This window comes from Arachis ipaensis, chromosome B5, assembly GCF_059453495.1.
Source record: "Arachis ipaensis isolate K30076 ecotype BB chromosome B5, ASM5945349v1, whole genome shotgun sequence".
Lineage (NCBI taxonomy): Eukaryota > Viridiplantae > Streptophyta > Magnoliopsida > Fabales > Fabaceae > Arachis > Arachis ipaensis.
In genome coordinates this window covers 153,678,098-153,700,662 of record NC_142440.1, presented here as the reverse complement: position 1 = coordinate 153,700,662, position 22,565 = coordinate 153,678,098, and the positions used below count along the sequence as shown (strand labels likewise).

Here is a 22,565-nt window from a genome sequence, read left to right as displayed (position 1 = left end):
TTTTATGTTCTCTTCAAGAACAAGATCAATCAAGCACTCTAATCCCAGTGCTCTTTTTAGTTAGTTTGTTCCATTTATTCAGAAGATTATTATTGATCAAATAATATAGGGCAACTATACGTGATCACACTTCCCACTTATTATTTCCCACCAAAAACAGCAATCCCTCCTTAAAAACTGAAACCATTGAGTTTTTTTGTATAGAGCTATAAATGTTTATACATAGCAAATAGGTTGAAACTTTGGTGTTCTGGAATATGTTCTATGAAGTTCTTTCTTTTGGTTGGAATAGATTCATAGCCCCTCGGTCGCATGTCTCCCCTTTTTGTTTTAACTTCTTTGAATCTGCATAATACTTGTATATGCTTATTGAAAATTAGCAGCAAGTACTGCTTGTTATGACGCTGTCATTATTAACTTAATTTAATTAATACAACTTATGAATCAATATTTATGCAAGTTATACCTTTCAGAATTATTATTTGACTATCAAGTTTGTCTATATTGCTTTAATTGTTATGCATCAATTGTGAAGGGCATGTATTAAGTGAAAATATGCAAGAAAACTGCAATAAGGTTCCATTCAATTAAGGTGATGCTTCTTTTAGAGCCCTAAGGCTTTTACATTGGAAGAAAGCTTGAATACTATCCACATGAAGTAGGGCTTAATTGTTTCATTCTTTGCTCCTAAACTCACACCACCCTAATTCTTTCCTAACCACATACCCAAACCACACACTACAATGCTTAACATTGTACAAAACATCACACACAACATCATTTTTATGTTCCTCCTAGCAAAAACAGTGCCTCCCCTGAATTGTGGCACTGCCCAGTTCCCTTTTGAATGTGATGCGTCTCCACTATGCCCAAGAGGATTCTGCGAAGCTGGTTGGCTAGTTGCTGAACCTGGTTGTAGCCTGGAGAGAAGAGAAGAAGGATGTCACGAGATAAATTTAGGGGTTAAGGTTCTATTTATTGAATTAAGCTGGGACTAATTGGAGTCAAAAACTCATGTCATATACACTGGCACTTCGTTAAGAAAAGATTACTGTCAAGCATTGCTAATGACGCTGTAACTTAGCAATGAAGCAACCGATTCTGTTTTGGCAGTAAAACTGATTTTAACAGGATCATTTACACTCATCACATGCATTCATTCAACACATGCTTGTAAATAACTATATAAGCTGATTAAGCTGGTCGTAACAGTTTAGATCAATCACTTTAGTTGAAAGAAAATAAAATTCATATTTCTCAAGTTTTCTATTGAACAACGGCTTTTCTCTCCTCTGTTCTTCCCTAAGACAAGACCGAGAGTAATTTTACCTTAGACGAACGTCAATGCTGTCAATACCATGGAGAGCTTCATCGTCTTCATTCTTTATGCAAGGATTAGTGAATTGAATATCTTTGATGATGCTACTACTCTCTTGCTTCAATATATGCATTCCAAACGCCATTGTGCCGCCCCCAATTTCAAGTTCAAATGAAACATTCGCATGATTCCATTTATTTTCAAAGCATATTCCATCCAAATGATACGTTTTATTTGTCACGGACAGATCAAAAATAAATAGGTCCTGCATTTGGGTTCTCCCACCTCCACGGGAAACTTTCTTGCCATTGATGCTCACCATGGTTGTTATACGAGTTGCACGGTGTTGCCTATTCCGCAGTAGAATTGCAAAGTAAAGTGCATTCGAAGGGAACTCACCACGAAACCAGAATGAAATAGAATCTCCCTTTCCCTGCTCTTCAAACCATGCTGGAATCGTTGTTCCTGGCAATGCGAACTCGGTTCTTCCATTCTCGTGCAGTTCCTGTGAGTCATTAATATTTCGTAGGTAGTAGTTAGCATACACTATAACAGTATTATTAATCTAATAATTTAAAAAAATAAAAATAAAAAGAAACCTGATTGAGTAACACGCTTGTGGCCTCCTCCTTAGTCAAGTTGATGCAGTCTAATGCCGAGAATTGTTTCAAATTTGGTGGAATTCCTGCAATCTTAACTAGCTTCTTGCATGCATCAACTTTGAGGGAGCTTAGAAAGCAAAAATCTTGGATGCATTCGGGAAGGATTGTGAACCTGTTGCGAGTCAGGTCTAATGTTTTCACATTGCGAAACCATGCAAGTGCCAGTGGAAAAAAGTTATCTGACAGCATATAGTTATTGAGAGTAAGATTAATCACATTTGAAGAGCTGAGTGTTCCTTCAACCCCCTCTTCCAACTTGTTGCGTGATTCCCAAGTCTTATATTTATGGGCTTCTACATTAATATATAATGTAGACAGTTTTGGCATATCCACAATCACTCTTGGTATCCTATGAAAGGTATTGCCACTCAGAATCAAATAGGACAATTCACAAAGGTTTTGAAATGACGATGGCAAATCTTTTATGTTAGTGCCACACAAACGAAGCATTTCTACCTTTTCCATCTTTCCTAGTATTTCTGGGAATTTCGCAAGTCTATTGCAACCAGACAACATAAGTATTTCAAGTGAGGGCAAATTGATAGATGGAAAAGTCCCAAGACTCTCGCAATCTTCAGCTTTCAAGACTTTGAGATTATTGAGGATACCAACTGAATTGTGAACTCTAATCAAATTCTTACAACCACTGAATGATAATTTTTTTAAAGTTAGAAGACCGGACACATCAGGTATCTCTTTCAAATATTCACTGTTTTCAAAATTCAAAACATTCAAGGAGGCCAAGTTCTGAAAGAAGAAAAACATCAAGACAGGAAAAAAAAAAAAAGAAACAAATAACCATGTGAATTTACTAAACATACAAAATCGAAAAAATGAATTTAGTATACTTGCCTTGGATAAGCTATCCAACTTGTATGACTTCTTAAAGAGATAATAGGATAACTTGGGTATAGAGAGCTTCTTTGGATGAACACTAAGCAAGTTGCATGACTTAAAAGGATATTCGGGTAACTTGAGCATGCAGAGGTGCTTTGGTTGAAAATCATCTGGAAAACCCTTCAATGGATACCTCCTCCAATCCAATACTTTTAAATTGTTTGGAAGATATTTGGGACCTTTGGAAAAAGAACCATTTTTTATGATAAGTGTCTTCAGATTTACCATATCCTTAAAAGCTAGTCCATCCCATTCCACTTGTACAACTTTATTTTTCTTCTTTTTCGATGGATCACCATTTTCATCCATTTTTGAGGAAGGAAATTCCAGATATATAATCTCAACGGTGCTAGTCCCCTTTCAATGCAATATTAAAATCATGAACTAATTAAAATACATATGTATACATTAGACAAATTTATGAAGAGTACAGAGAAAAATAATGAACTGGTATTGCATAAAATATATTGAAGTATGAGAAATGTGAAGTAGGAGAAATGATTAACATGTCCACGGACGGATTTACATGGGAGGGTGTGGGGACAAGTGCCCCCATTGAAATTTTATAAAGTTCTATGTATTATATTGTAATGTCCTGATTTTTTTTAAAACCTTTTACATTTGATTTCTTTTATTACTATCCAACCCTCCAATTATATCAAAATTTCTATACTACCCTTATTTCTTTTACCAAATTCTAACCCTAATTAACACCTAATTATCCTTTTACCCCAAAGAAACCCTAGTCCCCTTTCTTTTTCAGCAACACACACACCACACAACAGCAGCTGGGAATGAAAGACAAAAAAAAAGAAAGGAAGAGGGGAAGAAGGAAAGGGGGAGAGCAGAGGGGAAGGAAGACCGGTGGAGGGAAAAGAGAAGTGGGAGGCGGCGCGGTGGGTGTTACCGCCACCGTCGTCGCCGCTGTTGACATGAGAAGAGAGGGAGATCTGAGAGTGATATCCGAGACAGAGAGAAGGGAGAAGATGCAGCGGCGCTGGTGGGCCTCGTCGCCGCCGTCGCCGCGCTTGCCAAGTCGCCGTCGGGTAGCCGTCGCCGCCTTGCTGCTGCTTCGCCGCCACCACGCTCTGCCGCGTCACCGCCGAACTCGCCAAGCCGCCGTTGCACACCAGAGGAAAGAGAGATCGAGCAGAGAGAGAGAGCAGTGACGCTGCCGTCGCTGTTGGGGCTGTCGCGTGTTGGGTTTTTCTCTCTTTTGTGAGGCCCAAGCTCAACATTTTGAGGGTGTCTCTTGCACCCATTGTGCCAAAACCCTAGTTCAGATTTTTGGGGTCATTGAGAGTGAGAGAGAGTAGCCACCAAGTGAGAGAGAAGGGGAAAAACAAAATTCCCGTTTTTGCCCAAAGCAGTAAATTTCAAATGTCAGTTTCTCAGTTGTTCACCGTTGGATCGGCTTGAAATTTAGACTGCATGTTCTTATCATCTTGTTCTTCATTCTGGTCGGTGGAGATGTTGATTGGAGATTTGCAGTGAGAGAAATTGGCTTCGCAAGAGAGAAATTAGGTTTCCCGTTTTTACACAGAGCAGCAATTTTGGAACGGCAGTTTCTCATTCTTTCACCGTTGGATCGACGTGAAATTTGAACTGTAGATTCTTCACATCTTGTTCTTCATTCTGGACGGTGGAGATTTTAATTGGAGGTCTACAGAGGGAGAAATTGGCTTCGACAATAGCTCTGTTTTTTGGGTATATTTCATCTTCTTGCTTTTTCATTTGTGAGCTTTGGTGCTTTGATGTTTTGGCTGGTTATATATGCACATTTTTGTGCTTTGTTTGAGACTCTCTTGTACCTCATTTGATTATAGTGGAGCTATTTCATTGGTCTGGACGACTCGTGGTTTTTACCTCTCACCTTGAGGGGGTTTTCCACGTTAAAATCTCGGTGTGTTCTTATTATTGCTTTACTTGCTATATTTGCTTGTTATAGTTGCTGCCATATTGTGTTGTGAGTGCTTCCATATTGTTCTTGTGTTGGACATTTGTGTCGTTTCCGCTGCTAGGCTCTTTCATCGCGGTGGTTGCCGTCGTCACTGAAGGAGCTCGTCGCTGAGCTGCTGTGTTGCCGCCGGAGAAGAACTCGTCAGAAAGCTGCTGTCCTATCCCGCCGTGCTCTATCTTCCATTCTTCCTCCACTGCTTCCGCCATTATCCTTACCCTTTGAAAACGTCGTAGGAAGCGTTTCACACCTCTGTCAGTTCTGTTTCCACAGTTCTAGCCTGGTTAGTGGTTGTTCTGTTTTGTTTTCGTTTTCACTATTGTTTTACCACAGTTGTTGATGTTGTCATCGTTGCTCTGCTTTTAGCCGTTCGTCACTTCTGTTCTGTTGCGCCTCTGTTCGCTGTATTGCTTGTCTATTGGAGCCGCGGCTGCCTCCGTCCAAATTTTGCGCTCTTTCCTACCCTTTAGTTTGGTATTCCGAATTTGGTATCTTCAGTCCCTTGAGACTAAGCTGTGAGTAGACTTTACATTTATAATTAGTTGATTGTGCATCTATAATTATTTTGATATATATCAATTATGATTTTTGAATTATACTCACTATATTTGCCTTGAATAATTTTAAATGGATTAGAATAATTGATTTTTTAGAATTAAATAATTCGTTTTTATGAAGTTTATACTTTTGGAATTATACATGAGACTATATATATTTTTAAGGAAGTTTTGTATTATTCTAAAATGTTTGATTTTATTTGAATATCTGTTTTTGAGACTATATATATTTTTTATGAAATTTTGTATTATTTTAAAATGTTTGATTTTACTTGAAAATCTGCTTTTGAAGCATTGAAGTAATCGTTGCCTCGTTGGTATTCACTTACTTTAAAGATTGTGAAATATATTTGAAATCTCTTATGATTGAAAAAGATTTCTGATGAGAAAGTATCATCTGATTTGATTTGATTCGATACCTTATATATTTGAAAGAGCAAATATTTGTTGTATTTAAAAGCATATGTTTTGAATTGGTTTGGGAGGCTCGTATTAGAAAACCGTAGTTAACGACGGTTATGACGTTAACTTAGATGCATCTAAGTCAGACTCCAACTAGGAGGGGTGTTGCTAGCCTAACGTGTAGGCCACATGTTGGATCTGTTATTCCGTACGGGCACATTAGAGGAAAGGACTACCCTTAGAGTTGGAACCGTCCAAGTGTGGACTATTTGATTTGATTTCTTTATGAGAATTCCCTTATTGATTCACTTATTCATATAAATTATTATTTTCTAACTAAAATTATTTTCATAATAATGTTTAGATGGTCTCATGTGAATTATAGATGTACTGTCTAGTCACTGAGTTACAAAATTCACCCCTTTTTTAAAAAAATATTTTTCAGGAATAAGTATTTGATTATGTGAGCCTTTCTATTCAAGAGTAATGATCTGCAATGGGTTCTATTCCTTGTTGAGTTCTGAGTTCTTAGACGTCATTTGCTCCATATGTCACAGACAGAATCTATTTATATTTATTATTTTATTTTTGTTAAATTATGTAATTATTCATTTTAGAAATTGTAAATTTATCAAAAATTATTTGTAAACCTTTTTATTTATCTTATATTCGAATCTGTTAGGTTTGCTAGAGAACTCTTTTTCCTGAGCGCCAGCCATGGCTCATTTTGGATTGTGACATATATAGGATAAAAATTTATTTGTCCCCGCTCAATAAATAAATTTAACCCCACTTCAATTTTTTTTAATTTATTTATGTTTTCATAATTTTAAATCTAGATACCAAAAGCGTCATTTTTTTATGCTCTCTAAAATTTTAATTTTCTTCTCTTGTTCGTTTCTGATTCTCTATTTTTTAATAAGACTTCTTAATTTCATTCTTTAATTTTTTTTTATTTAATTAAATATTTATTTTTATCTTTTTATATTTTTGTAATCCATTCACTTATTTTGCATTTTATTTTATTGTTATGTTATTGTATATATTTTTTATTACATAGTTAATAGTTATTGAATAATAAGATTTATTAGTAATTTAAATTTTGAAATATAATAATATTAATTAGTAACAAATAACAGTTGAAATGAAAAGTAAGATCTAAATACATAGATATCCATTTCTTTTCAATTTAGCTCTAGTTTTGTTGCTGATAATGATATCAACCGAAAAAAATTTTAGTTATGAATCTTTATAGTAATATAAATGGGGAACTCATATGCTGACGTGGCGCTCATACGTTGAGTTTGGGAGTTTATTTGCTTACATGTCGTCACTAGAAATTTTTATAATTATATTTATAAATTATAAATTATTATTTGCTTAATTTGTTATTTTCAAATTTTAAATTATTTTATTTGTTTGGATTATTTTACTTAGGTTGTTATTTTTTAAATTTTAGATTGTTGTACTTAGGTTGTTATTTTTTAATTTTTAAATTATTTTACTTAGATTGTTATTTTTAAAATTGTAACACTATTTTTTAAAAATTTGTTAATTCTTTTTAGCATTAATTTTTAAATATAAATTTTGTTGATTTTTTTTTATATTGCGGCTACATACATTTTTTTTAAAGAAATTTAGAGTTTTAAAAAGATTTACGTTAATTGTACTTCGGTTGTTACATACTAATATTACTATAAATATTTACGTTAATTTAGAGTTTTAAAAATGTTAATATATTTATTTATTTTGTCTGTAAATTTAATTTAAATTTAAATTAAAGTCAATTAAATTTAAAAAATTTTAGTTATGAGTCAACTATAAAAGTATAAGTTATGAGATATGTATAGCACCATAATTTAAAGTACATCAATTCCTTTCTTTACATATATAAAAAATCTCTCTACTTATTCCAAATTTCCAATGGCTGGTATTCACAAAATTACAGACATCAATCCTACAATCGATAATTTGTGTGTACGTATACGAGTGATACAGTTATGGACACTACCAAGTTACAGAAATTCTCCATTGCCATACTCAATTGAGATGGTTTGACTCGATGAAGACGTAAGTTTTCTACTAATATTTTTCTATTTTATTTTAAATTTATATTATTTATATTTTAAATTTATTTGTCTATTCCCATCTAATCGTTCTTTGATTTTTGTTTATCAATTATGTGGTTAATTTAAACCAAGTACCGATGTGCACAGACTTCCAAAATCGTCAAGTATCCTACGATATAAATTTAAGTTTGTGAGTTTTGACACTCTCAATGCTCTTGGGTACGATTGCACCTATTTAGTTGGTAAATTCATTATTTTAGAAAAAAGTATAATTTATTTATAAATTTATTTATTTTATTGATAATTTTCGCTGTGTTTTTTTTAACAAACTTTGATAATAATTTTTTTTAAATAATTTTAGATGTTATTGGATATCTTGCTAGAATTGGAAGTGAAAGAACTCTTGAAAAAAATAGCAAATCTACCAAGTACACTATTATTAAATTAGAGATTGATGATAAATAATTATACATTTATTTTTATAAATATAAAAATTTTGATAATCTCATTTTTTAAATTGTTATTTTAACTTATTTTATTATAAATATTTTTATTAATATTATTAATAAGTAACAAACTTATCTTAACTAACATTAAGCTTAGTTATAATTTTTTAGATTCAAAGGCACCGTTTTCAAATGTTAAGTATTTAAATTTTTTGAAAAAATTACTTCGGATTGATTTTGAAAAAAAATTATTTAAATTTAAAAAAATAATAATAAAAAGCATTCTTTTCGTGGTTTGTTTCTTACGAATTTAAAAAAATTAATTAATTAATTATTAATTTTTTTAAAATTGTGTTTGGCATTTTAATTTTATTATTAATTTTTAAATTTTAAAAATATAAAATATATATAATTTAATATTATTTTATTAGTAATTACTTTTTTAGTTATAATTATTTTTTGTTTATTTTGTTATAAAAAATATATTTAACATTAAGCATTCTATTTGATATAGAAAAATAACAGAGTGTACATTTTTTGGCAACTATACACATGAATTAAATGCTTTTTTGGGATCCGATAATAAGGATGGAGCTGTTGTCCACTTACAATTTGTTAGAGTAAAGTTATATAAGAGTAATATTTATCCATAATTTTTTAACAATATATTTTTATGTGAGCTTTTACTCATTTTTTATATGAATTTTTACTCACTTTGTATTAAATTAATTTTTTTCAGGAAATATTGTTTTACAAAATTTCATGTATGGTACAAAGATGTTCTTCAATCTTGAAGATGCAAATGTCATCTAATTTAAAAATAGGTGGGTATATATTTTTTTTAATTCTTTAGTTTCATATTATGTGTGTGTTATCTAACATAATTTTTTTTTATTTTATTTATCTAGTTTTGTAAGATTTGAAGAACCTAGGGATAACATCAGCGGAATTCCAAATGAGGTTGCATTCTTAAAAATTTATCAAGGCAAAACCATTGAACAGTTAAAAAAATTAGATACGGTAGTTTCCTTTTTTGAGAAAAAGTTGAGAAAAAATAATGAAAATTCATTGTACATAAATTATTTTTGTTTATTCATCTTATTTATTTAGGTATATCTTTTAGATTTAAAAACTCACCAAATTCAGAGAATTTAAATCATTAAGTTTTTTTTTTCAGAATGTTGTTTGTGTTGTCTTGGCTACTATAAGTCATATTATGGATACTCCAGACTGGTGGTACGGCCAATGTGAATGCAACAGGTCCACATATGTTTTTACAAAAACTTTCAAATGTTCAAGTTGTGGCCGTCTCCATTTATCCATAACTCCAAGGTTATTTATTTATTTTTTTAAATTAAAGTCTATGCATATTGGATTAAATATTGAATAAGCATATATTTAACTTTTTTTATGTTATTTTTTTTTAAGCAGGTACCGAATAAAGCTTGGTGTCATTGATGATTCTGACTGTGCATGTTTCGTAGTCTTTGACAAAGAGGCAAAACAAGTTTTGGGAAAGAGCTGTGTAGAGATACTTGATCCACTCTTATTGGTAAGTTCTAACCAATATTTATTTCTAAAAACATTAGTGAAGATATTTTTAATGGTAATTTTTATATTATTTATTATTAATATATTATGTAATATCCTGCAGAAAGGAGATCTATCAGATACACCTACACTTTTACTCAACCTAATTGATAAGACATTTTTCTTCATCGTTGAAGTTCAAATATCTGATAATCACATTTTTCACCTTCTTATAAAGTTAAAAAGATGGCTGATAACATGGACCTCATAAATAAATTCAAAGAGACTCACCATATTCAAATTGTGAGTTTAATTATAAGTGTACTTTCTATTAAAAATCAGTTTATTTTTTGCTTCTTTGGTCATTAGTAGTATCTAATTTATAAATAATAATTAATAATTAATTATAATTTTAGGATGTTGACTACACCGGTAGTTTGCTTCCAATTTCAAAGGCATCCTTAATCATTGAAAAAGAGAAAGTAGAAGGTACTAAGGTATTTGTTCAAAAAATAAATTTTTTGTTTGTTTGTTCTCTTAAAATTAGATCTTAATTTTATTCAAAAAATATTATTGAGATAAAATCAAAGGTTAGAAAGAAGTCTTTAATTTAACGTGGTATTTTGTACATAATTTGTTGCTTGAATTCTCCAATAAAGTTGTGACCAATGATGAATCCGAAGAGTTGGAAAATGCTATTACACCAATTAAGCGATTATCATTGGAGTCGAAAGATTTGAATGTGGAAGGAAATACCTCAACTTACAAAAAGACCAAGATTGAGAATGAAACTTGAGAATTTGGATGCACATGTTTTGGAATTCCTTTTAGAGTCTATCTAATAAAATAATACCAAGCATAGGTTTGTTTTGGTGGAAACATTATCTTTTCTTGAATTGTTATTTTTCTTTTGGTTCTTTTCGATTTTTATGTTTGGAATTTATAATTTTTTTAAATATAAATTGAAGTTATTTGGTTATTACTTGTGGTTTTATTTTTAATTTGATTCACACCGTTGATATTTTGATAATTTCTAATTTAATATTTAATATCATAAAATTATAAATTTTTTCTTTGAATTATTGTTGATACAATTAAGTTAGTTATTAATTTTTAATGTGTATTTATTTTTAAAAAAATCTAATTATAATTTTTAATTAAAGTATTATGTTTAGAATTTTACATTTAAATTCAAATATACTTTTTTTTTTAAGAATTTTTAAGTAAACAATTGTGTTTGAGAATATTTTTTAAAAATTTATATAATTTATAAGCTACTAGGCTAATTACAAAGGATTATAATAAAGTAAATAGAAGTTTTCTATTTAGATTGTTATTTTAATTTTATTTTGTTATAAATATTTCTGTAATATTAAATTTTTTTGTACTTGAAGGATTTTAATTTGTTGAGAAAAAATTATTTTCGGTAAATAAATATTTTTCTATCTTTTTATTTAAAATGTTATTATTGGTATATTAATATTAAAAATATAAAAGATAAAGCATACTTAAAAAAATGTATTATGAGATCAAATAATTTTATAATTATAAGTATTTGTGTACACGGGAGGCTGTGTGGAGAACTTTGGCAAACAAAACATTTACCTTTTATTTACCTGGAAAACAAAATATCATTTTTAAAAACGATGACAATTTTGAGAAAATCATGGATTAAGAGAAAGGGAAAGGTACGATATTCTTAACATGGAATGAGGCTAACACAGAATTTGAAGCAAGTCAAACTTTAACTAATGTGGAGTTTTCAAATCAATTTGTTTATGATATAGAAGAAAGGGAATGATATACATGCAAGAGAGAGTATTTTATCGGGAGATTAAACTATATTCCACTAGGTACATGTGATATATACTATATGAAAATTTTGTACTTATTCAAAAAAGTTGCACAACATATGAGTCTATTAGAACAATTAATGGGATTATATATCCTAGCTTTCAAAATATTTTTTATTTTATGGGACTACTGTTTGACGATAAAAAATTTATTACAGCTATTAATGAGGTCTAGTCATCAATTGAGAAAATTGTTTGTGATGTTATTGATATCTAATAGTGTTAACAAACTAAATCGTATTTGGAATGCTACTTAGACATTATTGGCTGATGGGATACTATATATGAGGATAAAAATATTGAAAACCAAGGTATTTCACTATGTGGTAAATTATTATCGCATGTAGGACTTTACTTGCCAAAATGTGTTCACTAATGGACAACTTTATGTTGCTTTGTCAAGAATTAAGAGTCGCAATGGCCTGAACATTTTACTTCTAGATGAAGACAGCAATCCAAACTCATCAACAACAAATGTCGTGTTCAACGAAGTTTTTAATAATATTTAGATATGAAAATAGTATTTTCATTTTAGTAACATGTTATGATTTACACTTTTATACAAATATTTGTCGTAGATATAACTAATTTATTAAATATACTTTCAGACTTGAAATAAATGTGTAACATGGAGCACAACATCATATGCCAATTACTTTTCTAATGAGGTCAGTAAAATACTTGGTTGTCGATACATTTTTATCAACCTTATAATATAAAATTTAGTGTAAAATTGACATGCTATTATTACAGTTATATATATTCTTATTTTTTTAGATCTCTTTCCTTATGACTCAAAAAATGTAGTGCAGAGACCCAATTAAAAGAGAAAAAAGTATAAGAACCTAATTGAAAATTTTGCGAAACTATAGAACCAATAGAATAATTAAATCTATAAAATATTATTTTCGATTTACCACGTCAAATTAAAATGTAAGTCCGTGCATCGCATGGGTTTAACACTAGTATTATAAAGAATCGATTTCGTAATCTTATGAGAGATGATTTTTAAATTATTATTTAGTGACATATATAAAAAAATAGACATTTAATTGTATTGATAATGAAAGGGTTAAGTACTGAAATCGTCCCTAAGGTCTGGGGTGAAAATCAAAATCGTCCCCGACCTTTTTTTGTTATTAAAATCATCCTCAACGTTACAAAACGTTATAAAATCGTCCTTTTCCACTTCAATTTTATTTTTTTTACCATATTACCCTTCATTATTAATAAAAAATAATTAAAAATAATATTAAAAAATTAAAACCCCCCTCCCCCAAAACACCCCCTCCCCTCCCACCCCGCAACCCTCCCCCTCCGCCCTCCCCCCTCCCTCACTCACTCCCGCCTCCCCCCTCTGCCCACTCCCTCACCCCCTCACCCCTCAACCCTCACCCCTCTCCCCTCCCGTAACATCCCTCACCCATCACCCCACTCCCGTAACCCCTTCTCCCAAAACCCACCACCACCCCACCTCAGAGCCACCACCCCAAAAATCATAACTCAAAAAATCATAACTGAAAAATCAGAATAATCAAAACTCTAGCAACAATAATCAACAAATTCAGCAATAACAATAATCAAAACTTAGCAAAATTCAGCAATAATCAAAACTCAGCAACAATTCACAAAAAATTCAGAAATTCTACAACAAAAAGAACAGTGACAGAAGAAGAAGAAGAAAAGAAGAACAGTGGCAGATCACAGGCAGCTTGGTCGCCGTCCCTAGAGGTCGTCGCGTCAGGCGCAGGAGTGGCCACCGTCGCTGCAGAGAAGCCGTACTGCCACCGTCACATCCTTGCCGTCAACTTCGCCGGATCTGGCCGTCGAACCCGTCCTTGCCGCCGCCGTTGGAGTCGCGAGCAGGAGCGGGAGAAGAAGATGCGAACCAAGGCCGAGGCGGAGGGGTGGCCACCGTCGCTGCAGAGAAGCCGCACTGCCACCGTCGCATCCTTGCCGCCAGCTTCGCCGGATCTGGCCGTCGAACCCGTCCTTGCCGCCGCCGTTGGAGTCGCGAGCAGGAGCGGGAGAAGAAGATGCGAGCCAAGGCCGAGGCGGAGGAGGCGCCGTGCCTGGCAGCCGCCGTCCCCCGGCTTCCCTTCCCTCCCCCTCCCCCCCACCCCCCTTCTCGCGCCCCACCCCCCTTCTTTCTCTCCCCCCGTTTCTCTCTGTATCCCTTTCTTTCCCTCTTTTTCTTTTTTTAATTTAATTTATATATATTTTATTTTATAATTATATTTATTTTATTTTATAATTTTTTTAATGAGGGGTAGTTTGGTAATAAAAAAAATAAAATTGGTAAAAAAGATGATTTTAAAGCGTTTTTGAACGTTGAGGATGATTTTAATAACGAAAAAATGTCGGGGACGATTTTGATTTTTACCCAAGATGTTAGGGACGATTTCAGTACTTAACCCATAATGAAAGAATTATTCAATTTTTTTAAAATATAAAACTTAGAAGAATAAAATTCTAAGTTATATCTTATTATTTAAATTACTATACAAGTATTTTAATTTATTAATTAAATAACTAGAAAATTAATTATATTTTATAATAATAAAATATAATTATAAAATTATTATCATATTATATATACTATGCCCCACTAATAAAATTATTATCATACAATATAGTTTGTGAGCATATAGTATCATAAGGTGATAAAGCAAATTTAAAGACATAAAACTAAAATCATTGAAATAATAACTTACTTGTTTTTCTTGTAAAACTTGAACTATATCTTCATGATACCATAACCTGCTACGGTTTCCTGGCATATTTGGTGATTCTTGTCGAACAATTTCTTTGCCCATATCCTCTATCAAATCATGAAATGTCACTTGATCCCCAAACTTAATCTTTATGAGTGATTTATCAACCAACCGTTGAATATGATAGCTCATGTTATATCCATAATGGGCATGAAGTATATCTCCAATTTCTTTCAAGTTGTGTCCTTTAAAGCAACAAGTGATATCAAGAAAAATATTCTTCTCATATTCCTCCAAAGCATTATAACTTATTTTAAGTATTTGTTGGATCTCCCTGTTAGGAATTTTTTCATACTGATGTAATGCAGATTCCCAATGTTCTACTTCTTTTCCAAACAAATTGGAACCTATTATTTCCAAAGCCAACGGATGTCCAGAGGCATAAGTTATTGCACAATTTAAAACATTCGCATAATAACTTGAGTTGACTTCATCATTTTTGAAAGCTTTTTTAACAAGCAATTCAAGAGAATGTTTCTTACTTAAAGCAGCTACCTCAAATGTCTTTTCAACATTATGGAGTTTTAGCAAATGTGTATCTCGTGTTGTAATAATCACCCTGCTACCACCACCAAACCAATCAGGTTTTCCAGCAATAGATTCTAACTGCTTTTGTTCATCAACATCATCTAGAATCAAAAGAACTTTCTTTCCACGAAGTCTTTGTTGTATTTGTGAGGTTCCTTCTTTAACACCTGGTATCTGGACTCCCTCCTTCCCTAGTATCTTACAAAGAAGGTTATTTTGAAGATGTACCAACCCATATTTACTTGAATTTTCCCTCACATTTTCAAGAAAGCACACACTTTCAAAGTTGTCAGCTATCAAGTTATAGACAGCAATTGCAAGTGTCGTTTTTCCTATGCCACCAATTCCATGTATCCCTACCATGTGAACTCGATCACTAGAATCTATTTCCAGAAGTGAAATTATATTTGACACTTGAGACTCTAGTCCAACAGGGTAATCAGCAACGGGCAAAGGTACACGACTAATCTTTCTTGAAATGACTTCCACGATATTTGAAATAAACTTGTATTCATATGCAACTCTGTCCAACAAGGGTAGTTAGTATGTGTATGTTCATCATATTAATACGTACATACTTTCTGAATTGAAGTTGTAATGTCAGATAAATGTAAAATAATTGAAGAGACAAATATAAGAAGGTAAGGTACCCGTGTTTGAAATGATCTCCTGAGAAATTAGCTACTTGCTGCAGAGCCTGTTTCCATTTGTCCACCTTGTTGTTCATGTCATATTTGTATCTCTTCTCATGCTTAGCTATTGCCTCTCCAAAACTGTTATTTAGATGGCGAACATCAGAAGGATCAACCTCATAGAAAACTGGAAAAACTAACCGATTATTTCCCTTGATGCAGTGAAGGATGTGGACAAGCTCGTCTAAGCAAAAAGAAGAAGAAGCATAGTTAGGAGAGAGGACAATGATGGCAATCCTGGACTCTTCAATTGTGGTGAGAAGTGAGGGTGTGATTTCGTCTCCTCTTTGAAGCTCCTCGTCATCAAAGAAGGTATGGACTCCTTTATCAGAAAGAGCTTTGTAGAGGTTGCCAGTGAAACCATAGCGAGTATCTTTGCCTCTGAAACTGAGGAACACATCATATTTACAGAAAGAATGGGTGGAAGAGGAGGAGAAGGGAGATTGCAGGGCCATGAAAAAAAGAAGGATAGAGTGGTTGTATGTATGTCTGAGTGTTGAGTTACTTGAGTCTCACGAAACAAAAGAAAGTAGTATTTATAGAAAGTGAGTGAGAATTGATTATGGATATGTTGTAAGTCTCTCTCTTAAAGTCAGCCAACAAAACAAGAAATCAGAAACCGCCTTCTTATTTCCTATGGACTGTGTGAGGCCAATTGTGCTATAATTAATCACCGCCCTCGCTAATCAAGTTGCTCTCCACTAACATCTACTTAAAAATAATTAACTGAATCTATTTTTTTAATTTTCTAACATTAGATGAAACAATGGACAAGCTTTTATAATTATGCTAAAAATTTCTCGTTCAAAATGAGAGTGCAACTTGTCTAAATGCTTAGGCGAGAAGCAACATGATTTTATATTTGATCTGATGCAGTGAAATGTGTCTGTCTTATAATAAGACTGGCCAGGAAAATCTGCACACCAAATAGTACAAACTACAAAGTAGATAAAGCCTAAAGGACAAGTTGATCCACTAAAATAACAAGCCAAGTTATTGATAAGATTTAAAACCCAAAGTAATAAACTAAAGGAGTCTTACTTTTTATAATAAGATTGAGTCAGTATCATATGAATTAATTAGAATAAGGCAGTTCACACTATTCTTCTTACTCAGGAATTTGGAGGAATGAGAGGAAAAATAAAATAGAAAGCCGAGAATAATGAATTCACATTGACTATGGACTTTGTCAAACAGAGTTATCAACCCTCCACAAGCTAACTAAATGTGGTTAACTTGTGCTGAGGTTTATCTATTTTAAAATAAGAAATCTGAAATATCAGCACAACTACAAGCCAAGATTCGTTGTTTCAACTCCTGAAAACGATCAAAACAGAGATTCAAATTGACAGTGGGTAACGGGGTTATCTATTTGGCTTGCAATTGCATTATGTTACAAATTCAGAATCATTCAATATATAAATGTATAATACAAAAGAGTTGTCAAAGTAGCAAGTAACATATTGAATGGTCAACTCTATTTCATATTGAATCAAACAAGCAGCAGCAAGGGAAGCATCACACTTATCTTAATAACAATAATTACACTATCACATACACAAGTGGTCACAACCATATAGCTGTGCGGATGCTGATATTGAATCCTCCCTACCCTCCTTCCTAATTGACAGTTATTTATCCAAAAAAAAGAGTGTGTGTTAGGAACAGCAATGTCCACAAACCAATGGATGTTTCAAGGAGTAAGGGCTGCTTCTTATGGTTGGGCAATACTATTGAGATCATCATCATCATTATGATTAGTTGTGTCATTTTGTAAGGATCAGTGAATCGGATATCTTGAATTATACTGCTACTGATCTTTTGCTTCAATAGATGGATTCCAATCTCTTTTGCAATTGGCTCAGTGGGGACCTCATCATAGGTATAGTAATCATGTGCTTCATATGAAATCTCTGCATGATTCCATTTGTTTTCAAAACGTAGTATTACATTATAAGCAATTGTCTCTGACAGATGAAAAATAAATAATTGATCCACTGGGGTCTCCCGCCATCGACAGGAAACTTGGTTGCTGTTGACAGTCACGATGGGTAGTACTTCAACTGGGGAAGGGAGGCCATCTCTGAGTAGAATTGCAAAGAAAAGAGCATTGTCAGGGAATTCAGTGCCATGAAACCAGAATGAAATAGAAGCTCCGCTGCAGCGCTTCTCAAACCATCTTGGAATCCTTCCACCTGGCATTGCAAAGATTGTCCATCTACCCTCATGTAATTCCTGTCAAGGACTAGTTTAGCATACATTATTAATATGATATGAATCATGATCTCATATACATTGTTAACTAATTAAAAAGTAACAAAACCTGATTGAGTAAAACTCTTGTGGCTCTAGAACTCAAGGATTTGCAGTTTACTGCTGAGAAGTTTGTCAAGCAAGGTGGAATCCCTCGAATCTCCTGAAGATGGTTGCAATCATTGACGTTGAGCAAGTATAAAAAGCAAAATTCTTTCATGCATTCAGGAAGGACTGTGAAATTATTGCCTGTTAGGATTAATTGTCTCACATTTGGAAGCCATGCAACAGCTAGTGGAAAAAAATCATCGGACAGATTGGTGTTGCTGAGACAAAGAGCTTTCATCATATGTTGCGAGGGGAGGGAGTGAGTGAGTATTCCTTGAAGCCCCTCCTCCTCATCCTCCTCCGGCTTTTCCAATGATACCCTCCTCTTGCCTCCTCCCTCAATACAACATGAAGATAGTTGTGGCATCATAAAAATGATGCTTGGTATCTTACACGTTTCATTCCAAATAATTTCCAGACTTTGCAATCCAGAAAGATTATGAAATGAGCATGGCAAATCTTTTATGCCAGTGCCTTTCAAATCAAGCCATCCTACATTTGCTATCTCTTCTAAAATTTCTGGAAAATTGACCAGGCTTGAGCAACCACATAGACTGAAATATTTCAGTAAGGGCAATTTGATAGCCGCTGGGAAAGTCCTGAGCTTCTCGCAATATTCAGCATTCAATCTTTTAAGTTTAGATAGAAACCCAACTGAACTGTGAACTTTAACTAAGTTTTTGCATCCTCGGAACGAAAATTCTTCTAAAGTTTGAAGACTAGACACATCAGCTATTTCTTTCAAAGAATCATTGTAATCAAAATTCAAAACTTTCAAACTCCCCAACTTCTGAAAAAAATTAAAACAAAGGAAAAAGTCAAACAAATAAACTTCATTCAAGTTACCATAACACAAAATAAAAAAAAAAAGAATTTAGTACACACTACCTTGGATAAGCTATCCAACTTGTGTGCCAAATAGAGATTATTCGATAACTTGAGTATGGAGAGTTTCTTTGGTTGAAAATCATTTGGTAGCCACTCTGAAGGATATCTCCACCATTCCAATACCCTTAAACTGTTCGGAAGATATTTGGGACATTCAGAAAAACAACCATTTTTTATGATAAGCGTTTTGAGATTTTTCATCTCTTTAAAAGCTGTTCCGTCCCATTTTACTTCAATATCTTTATTTTCCTCTCTTTCAAATGAATCTTCATCTCCTTCCCTTTCCAATAACGGAAATTCCAAATATATGATTTCAATGGTGCTAGTACCCTTTCAACACAAAATTAAAAACATGAATTAATTAAGGTACAAGTGCGTAAAAAAGGACTTTCAACAAAGTCATTAGAGAAATTTATTACTTACTAGATTATCTTGTAAAACTTTAACTATTTCTTCGTAGAACCATAGCCTACTACGCTTTCCAGGCATTTCTGGTGATTCTTCTAGTGCAATTTCTTTGCCCATGTTCTCTATCAAATCATGCATTGTCACAGTGAGATCATACAAATTGATCTTTATGAGAGATTTTTCAAAAAGCACTCCAATATGATATTTCATACAACTCCCATAATGAGCTTGAAGTAGATCTGTAATTTCCTTTAATTCATATCCTTTGAAACAACAGGCAATATCAAGAAAAACGCTCTGCTCTTCTTTTCCCAAAGCATCAAAACTTACTCGAAGTATCTCATGTATTTTATCGTCAAGATGTCTATCAAATTTATTCAATGCAGATTCCCATTCGTCTACTTTTTTCCCACACAAGTGACTACCTATTACTTCCAAAGCCAATGGAAGACCAGAAGCATAAGTTATTGTACGGGTCAAAACATCCCCATAATTGGAGCTGCTATCATAACCATTTTTAAATGCATGTTTAACAAGCAATTGAGAAGACTCTGCCTCATCTAAACCCTTTACCTCATATGTGTTTTCAACACCATGATATTTTAGCAAATGTGTGTCCCGTGTTGTAATAATAACTCTGCTTCCAGGACCAAACCAGTCAGGTTTTCCAGCAATAGCCTGTAGTTGTTTGTGATCATCAACATCATCTAAAATCAAAAGGACTTGCTTTTGACATAGCCTTCGTTGGATTCGAGAAGTTCCTTGTTGAACACTGACTATCTTAATTTCCTCCTTTCCTAATATCTCAGAGAGAAGGATATTTTGAAGATGAGCCAAGCCATGTCTCTTTGAGTTTTCTCTCACATCTTCAAGAAAGCACGTACTGTCAAAATGGTCAGCAATCAAATTATGAACAGCACAAGCAAGTGCTGTTTTTCCTATTCCACCAACTCCATGAATCCCTACCATGTGAACTTGATCACTAGAATTCATTCTCAAAAGTGAAATTACTTTTGACACTCGAGAATCTAGTGAATCTAGTCCAACAGGAAAACGAGCAACAAACAAAGGTACACGTCTAATCTTTCTTGAAATTTCTTCCACAATATTTCTGATAAACTTATGTTCATATCCATCCCTGCCAAATACACACAGATTCTTATTGCTTGTAATATTTTGATAAATGAAAAACAATTACAGACCAGAAAGAAGTATATGAAGTGAAGTTACCCGTGTTTGAAATGATATCCTGACAAATTAGCTACTTGATGCAGAGCCTGCTTCCATTTGTGCACCTTGTTCAAGTCACTCTTGAATTTCTCTTCATGCTTGGCCATTGCTTCTCCGAAACTATTTCTTTGATGGCACACATCCGAAGGATCAACCTCATAGAAAACCGGTAAAACCAGCCGATGATTTCCCTTGATGCAGTGAAGGATGTGGACAAGCTCGTCTAAGCAAAAAGAAGAAGAAGCATAGTTAGGAGAGAGAACAATGATGGCAATCCTGGACTCTTCAATTGCCTTGAGAAGTGAGGGTGTGATTTGGTCTCCTCTTTGAAGCTCCTCATCATCAATGAAGGTGTGGACTCCTTTATCAAAAAGAGCTTTGTAGAGGTTGCCAGTGAAACCATAGCGAGTATCTTCGCCTCTGAAACTAATAAACACATCATATTCCCATGCATAGCCGAAGGAAGAAGTAGAAGAATGGGTGGAAAAGGAGGAGAAGGAAGATTGCAGAGGCATGATAAGAAAGAAGGATAGAAAGTTGTATGAATGTTGGGAGTGTTGAGTCTCAGAAAACTAAAAGAAAGTAATAAAAAAAAATATATACAAGAATGAGTAATTAAAGGAAGAGATGCAATGCTGAATAATTAAGTTTCTCAAAGTCAGTCAACGTAGAAATAAAACAGAAACTGCATTATCATGTCATATACTCCGTGTGGGGTCTATTGTTCTGTAAGATTTTTCACTTTGGAATTTGATATTCAAAGGGTGTTTCACTTTGATTACTTTTAATTAAGACAAAACTTTGTCCTTGGTTATGCTACTAATGAGCATTGCAAGACTGAATGAGGGTGTTGTTGAACTGCACTTACTTTTGATCCCTACTAAATTTTTAGGAATCATTTTTTGTAAAGACAACTATGAAGAGTAAGTTTCTCCAAGAATGGGGACCCTCCATTATAATTTATTAAGAACTCAACGTCCAATCAAGGACTTTCTGGGCTATAATGCCATTATGCAATACCCACCAAAGATAAGGCAATTAATTACCCTCCTCTGCCTTATGAAAATGAAAACTCACATGCCAAAGGCCCTCTTCATTGCAAAAATATCCATAGATACACACAATTTATTTTTTTGAAAGAAAGAGCTCAACACACAAAGTGGAGCAAGAGCAGTGACAAGAGTACACAAGAAAATAAAAGCGTAAATATTCCTCTGTCATCTCCGGCATTGTCATCAACAACAAAAGAGATCAGCACCTAACCACTCAGAGAAGCTTTGGAATGATAAAGTTATAATCTCCTGAGCTCCTTTCCCTTTTTTCTCAAAAATCCTTCGATTTCATTCCAACCAAATGTTCCACAAGATCGCACAAAAGCACACCATCCATCTCTTGCGTTCCTCCTTTCTATTTGATACCTCAGTCCAACTCTAAATGTGCTCCTTGATTGTACCCGGACAAGTCCATTGCAACCCGACATAAGATAACCAAGCACACCACACCTGCCATGTAAAACTACAACCAAGAAATAAGTGGTAGTCATTTTCATCACCTCTGTTACATAATACACATAGAGTATCTTGTTGGCTAATAACCCCTAGTCGACATAGTCTCGCCTTTGTATTGACCCTGCCGATCAATCCAAACCAAACAAATAACTCAACTCTAGGAGGGACAAGCCCTTTCCAAATCGACTTAGTAAAGCTGTAACTTGATATATCCTCTGGAGCCATTTCCACCTGCAACACCTGCACAAATGAGTTAGTAGAAAAAATGCCTTGTTTATCATATTTCCACACCACTCTATCCTCTCTCCCAAATACAAGTTTGACCAATTTCAAAGTATTGTGAAGTTGGTTCAGTAACTCCAACTCCCATTGAAAAAGTTCTCTCCTCCATTGGAAGTTCCACACCCAAACTAACCCATCCCAAAACTCACAATCCCAAAAACAGCAATACTTCCTCGAAAACTGATACCGAGTTTTTTGTATAG

The 22,565-nt window shown here is 33.5% G+C and overlaps 3 protein-coding genes across 7 annotated transcripts; 1 reads left to right on the top strand and 2 right to left on the bottom strand.

The window, feature by feature from the left end:
* Nucleotides 1–543: 543 nt before the first annotated feature.
* Nucleotides 544–16,263, bottom strand: LOC107641393 (TMV resistance protein N). 2 transcript variants are annotated; one of them, XM_088486281.1, is made up of 6 exons: nucleotides 15,644–16,263; nucleotides 14,406–15,516; nucleotides 2,833–3,234; nucleotides 1,918–2,727; nucleotides 1,330–1,823; nucleotides 544–920 (listed from the first exon to the last, which is right to left on the bottom strand). In XM_088486281.1, exons 1-6 carry the CDS (start codon nucleotides 16,138–16,140, stop codon nucleotides 704–706), a joined length of 3,531 nt encoding a protein of 1,176 aa, XP_088342407.1. In that variant the 5' UTR covers nucleotides 16,141–16,263; the 3' UTR covers nucleotides 544–703. The 2 variants fall into 2 exon arrangements, with proteins under 2 accessions (XP_088342407.1, XP_088342406.1); XM_088486280.1 differs by having other exon boundaries at nucleotides 1,918–3,234.
* LOC107641392 (uncharacterized) lies at nucleotides 3,668–10,545 on the top strand. Of its 2 annotated transcripts, XM_088486287.1 has the most exons (8): nucleotides 3,668–5,117; nucleotides 5,201–5,349; nucleotides 7,742–8,081; nucleotides 9,048–9,132; nucleotides 9,217–9,268; nucleotides 9,486–9,640; nucleotides 9,740–9,860; nucleotides 9,963–10,545. In XM_088486287.1, the coding sequence occupies exons 6-8, from the start codon at nucleotides 9,525–9,527 to the stop codon at nucleotides 10,107–10,109; spliced, it is 384 nt and encodes a 127-aa protein (XP_088342413.1). In that variant the 5' UTR covers nucleotides 3,668–5,117; nucleotides 5,201–5,349; nucleotides 7,742–8,081; nucleotides 9,048–9,132; nucleotides 9,217–9,268; nucleotides 9,486–9,524; the 3' UTR covers nucleotides 10,110–10,545. The 2 variants fall into 2 exon arrangements, 1 of the variants encoding a protein (XP_088342413.1); XR_015883199.1 differs by lacking the exons at nucleotides 9,217–9,268; nucleotides 9,740–9,860; nucleotides 9,963–10,545 and having other exon boundaries at nucleotides 9,486–9,620.
* A 767-nt stretch (nucleotides 16,264–17,030) lies between the features above and the next one.
* Nucleotides 17,031–21,185, bottom strand: LOC107644584 (disease resistance protein Roq1). 3 transcript variants are annotated; one of them, XM_088486283.1, is made up of 6 exons: nucleotides 20,573–21,185; nucleotides 19,358–20,480; nucleotides 18,935–19,264; nucleotides 18,210–18,836; nucleotides 18,009–18,101; nucleotides 17,032–17,920 (listed from the first exon to the last, which is right to left on the bottom strand). In XM_088486283.1, the coding sequence occupies exons 1-6, from the start codon at nucleotides 21,085–21,087 to the stop codon at nucleotides 17,321–17,323; spliced, it is 3,288 nt and encodes a 1,095-aa protein (XP_088342409.1). In that variant the 5' UTR covers nucleotides 21,088–21,185; the 3' UTR covers nucleotides 17,032–17,320. The 3 variants fall into 3 exon arrangements, with proteins under 3 accessions (XP_016203959.3, XP_088342409.1, XP_088342410.1); XM_016348473.3 differs by having other exon boundaries at nucleotides 17,031–17,920; nucleotides 18,009–18,836; nucleotides 20,573–21,163; XM_088486284.1 differs by having other exon boundaries at nucleotides 17,777–17,930; nucleotides 18,009–18,836; nucleotides 20,573–21,163.
* Nucleotides 21,186–22,565: the final 1,380 nt, after the last annotated feature.

Coding starts and splice junctions, on each gene's coding strand:
- LOC107644584 (XM_016348473.3), bottom strand. CDS start 21,087: ATGCCTCTGCAATCTTCCTTCTCCTCCTTTTCCACCCATTCTTCTACT. Junction 18,837..18,934: donor AGTTGGATAGCTTATCCAAG/GTAGTGTGTACT, acceptor AATTTTTTTCAG/AAGTTGGGGAGTTTGAAAGT. Junction 17,921..18,008: donor CAAGAGTTTTACTCAATCAG/GTTTTGTTACTT, acceptor AGTCCTTGACAG/GAATTACATGAGGGTAGATG.
- LOC107641393 (XM_088486280.1), bottom strand. CDS start 16,140: ATGGCCCTGCAATCTCCCTTCTCCTCCTCTTCCACCCATTCTTTCTGT. Junction 15,517..15,643: donor GGAGATCATTTCAAACACGG/GTACCTTACCTT, acceptor CTTGTTGGACAG/AGTTGCATATGAATACAAGT. Junction 921..1,329: donor AGCATTGACGTTCGTCTAAG/GTAAAATTACTC, acceptor TCTTCTCTCCAG/GCTACAACCAGGTTCAGCAA.
- LOC107641392 (XM_088486287.1), top strand. CDS start 9,525: ATGGATACTCCAGACTGGTGGTACGGCCAATGTGAATGCAACAGGTCC. Junction 9,641..9,739: donor CATTTATCCATAACTCCAAG/GTTATTTATTTA, acceptor TTTTTTAAGCAG/GTACCGAATAAAGCTTGGTG. Junction 9,861..9,962: donor TACTTGATCCACTCTTATTG/GTAAGTTCTAAC, acceptor AATATCCTGCAG/AAAGGAGATCTATCAGATAC.